Source organism: Lepidothrix coronata, unplaced genomic scaffold (assembly GCF_001604755.1).
Source record: "Lepidothrix coronata isolate B3197 unplaced genomic scaffold, Lepidothrix_coronata-1.0 Scaffold426, whole genome shotgun sequence".
NCBI classification, from domain to species: domain Eukaryota; kingdom Metazoa; phylum Chordata; class Aves; order Passeriformes; family Pipridae; genus Lepidothrix; species Lepidothrix coronata.
The window spans coordinates 65,494-68,153 of NW_016690606.1; the positions used below are offsets into that span (position 1 = coordinate 65,494).

Consider the following 2,660-nt stretch of genomic DNA (forward strand, 5'->3'; position numbering starts at 1 on the left):
ACACTCCTTCCCTGGGGACACTTCCCACCTGGAAACACTCCTTCCCTGGGGACACTTCCCACCTGGAAACACTCCTTCCCTGGGGACACTTCCCACCTGGAAAGGCCCTTCCCGCAGGTGTCCCGGCTGAAGCAGGCGCTGCAGGAGAGCCAGGCGGAGAAGGAGAACGTCCTGCTGGACAAGGAGGTGCTGCTCCAGCGCCTGCACAACCTGGAGCAGGAGATGGACGCCAGGAAGCGCTCCCAGGACGACCGATCCCGGCACGTCAAAACGCTGGAGGTGGGAGCGAGATCCCAAAAAAATAATCCCTCCCTCTCCCCGGCCCTGCAGTGCCCGGCGCCGACAGAGAGGGGCAGAGCGGGCCTGCCTGTCATTCCCGTGCCTGGAAGCGCTGGGATGGGATCGGATTCCCGATTTTATTGGTTGCCGGCGCGGCCGCTCTTCCCAGCTCTTCCCGGCTCTTCCCGGCTTTTCCCGGCTCTTCCCGGCTTTTCCCGGTGCCTCTCCAGGGCTCGGTGGGGGCTTCTCCCCCCCCGGGGTGGTGGGTCATATCCCAGCATTTCCAATCCCTTCCCAAATCCCGGGATGCATCGGAGCTTCCCCGGCTTTGCGTTTTTGGAGCGGATCCGTTTCCTCTGGAATTCCCGCTCCTTTCCCGCTTCCCATCGTTCATCCCACCCCCCCCCGCGGCTCGAACTGACCTTCCTCATCCCGAATCTTTCGCAGGAGAAGTCCAAGCGGCTGGAAGTGGAGCTGGATGAGGAGAGGAGCACGGTGGAGCTGCTGACGGAGCGGGTCAACCGGAGCAGGGACCAGGTGGGAGCCGGGATAACCCGGGATAACTCGGGAATTCTGGAATTAACACCACATTAACGACTCCCTGACGAGCAGCTCCGTCACTAAATTCGATGGGAATGACAATGGGAATTGTGGTGTTGGAAGAGTTTGGGCGTGAATGGGAATTACACGAGTTTAGGGAAGAAAGAAAAAAAAAAATCCGAAAGAAATTCCCAGGAATTTACAGGGCGAGATTTGGGGTTGGGGTGGGAATTTGGGGGCTGAAATCCGCTTAAATCCCGGACTCTTCCCTCCGTCTGACCCCACCTGGTTATTCCCTCAAAGCTGGAGCTGTTGGAGCTTCCTGGGATTCACCAGGATCCCAGTGGAGCCTCCTGGGATTCACCAGGATCCCAGTGGAGCCTCCTGGGATTTACCAGGATCCCAGTGGAGCCTCCTGGGATTGTCCAGGATCCCGGGATTGGCCTCCCCCTCCTGTCCCACAGGGATCCAGCCTGGGGCTTGGAAAGGGAATTCCCTCCCCTCAGGCTCTGACAAGGGGGGCAAAATGGGTGGGTTTCCCGCTTTTCCATCTGGGAGACATCCCAGGGGATGCTTTTCCCGCAACCCCTGGACGTGCCCGAGGCAGTTCTGGTTTGTCCCATCCGTGGATCAAACCCATTCCCGCCCCCGAGTCCCCAAATCCCAGTTCCACCAGTTGAAACCCTCCGGTGGGAAACTCCAGCCCTGGAGCTCCGGGCTGCTCGTGGAATTTGGGTTGGGAAGGACCCGAAAATCCTCCCGGGGGAGGTTTTTGGATGTCCCGTGGGATGGGACACCCGAGCCCGCCTGGGCTCCGCGGCGCCGCTTTCCCGGCGGGAATTCCGGCGGGAATTCCGGCGGCTCCTGCATCCCACCTGGCAAAGGACGTGGCGAATCCCAACCCGGAGCCGTGTCCTCGTTCCCAGATCGACCAGCTGCGGGCGGAGCTGCTCCAGGAACGCTCCAGCCGGCAGGACCTGGAATGCGACAAGGTGTCCCTGGAGCGGCAGGTAGGGATGAGCCACGGCAGGGATGGATCCAGCTGGATCCACCACCAGATCCCTGTGTCCCAGGGGCAGCGGGATGGACCCTTTGCCCCGCGAGGCACGCGGGGAAAAGCCTCTTGGAGCATCCCTTGGGAGCGAGGCTGCGTTCCCAAGGAGCTCTTCCTGCTGCCAAGTCATTCCTCCTCTGTGCTCCGGATCCATCCCATCATTCCCATTCCCCATCCCTGGAGCCCTCTGCCACCTCCCAGAGCGCCTTTCCCTGTGGAATTCCCCCCTTTTCCCTCGTGATTCCCACCGTCCTGCCGGGACTTGCTCTCCCAGCCCTTGGTTACTTAACGAGCCGGCTCCTAACGAGCCGGATCGATGGGAACCGACCCCCCCGAGCTGGGCTTGTTCCCACTCTGGAATTGCCACTTCCAAGGAAAACGTGGGGCTCCTGTTGACACCTGGAGGGGGCTTGGGGGGGAATTTTTTGGCTGACAAAGGGATTCAGGAGCAGGAATTGGGGAGGTGAAGGGGGACGAGCATCGCGGGGTTGTCCCACTCGGTGTTCCCAGTGTATCCCAGTGTATCCCAGTATATCCCAGTCCCCTCCGGCCTCTCCTCGTGCCCAGGCCGGTGCCAACACGTTAATTGCTGTTATATAACCCGGCTCCTCCTCGGAAAAGGCTTTCTGGGCCCTGACTCACCACCAGCTTTACATAAACCAGGCCTGGGACCTTCCCCGCCCAGCCCAGAGCCCCGGGGGTGGGGACAGGGATAAAATTTTGGGGAGGGGATTTTGCAAAAGTGGGAGTGTGACAGGGATAAAATTTTGGGGAGGGGATTTTGCAA

At 60.5% G+C, this 2,660-nt stretch overlaps 1 protein-coding gene across 1 annotated transcript in view; it reads left to right on the forward strand.

Annotated features, from left to right (window-relative positions):
• Window positions 1-2,660, forward strand: part of CGN (cingulin) — a 14,619-nt gene that overhangs the window by 9,999 nt on the left and 1,960 nt on the right. Inside the window, exons 14-16 of the mRNA XM_017839506.1 lie at window positions 10-279; window positions 727-816; window positions 1,746-1,829. Of these exons, the coding sequence (XP_017694995.1) occupies window positions 10-279; window positions 727-816; window positions 1,746-1,829 (444 nt within the window). The remainder of the gene's footprint in view (window positions 1-9; window positions 280-726; window positions 817-1,745; window positions 1,830-2,660) is intronic.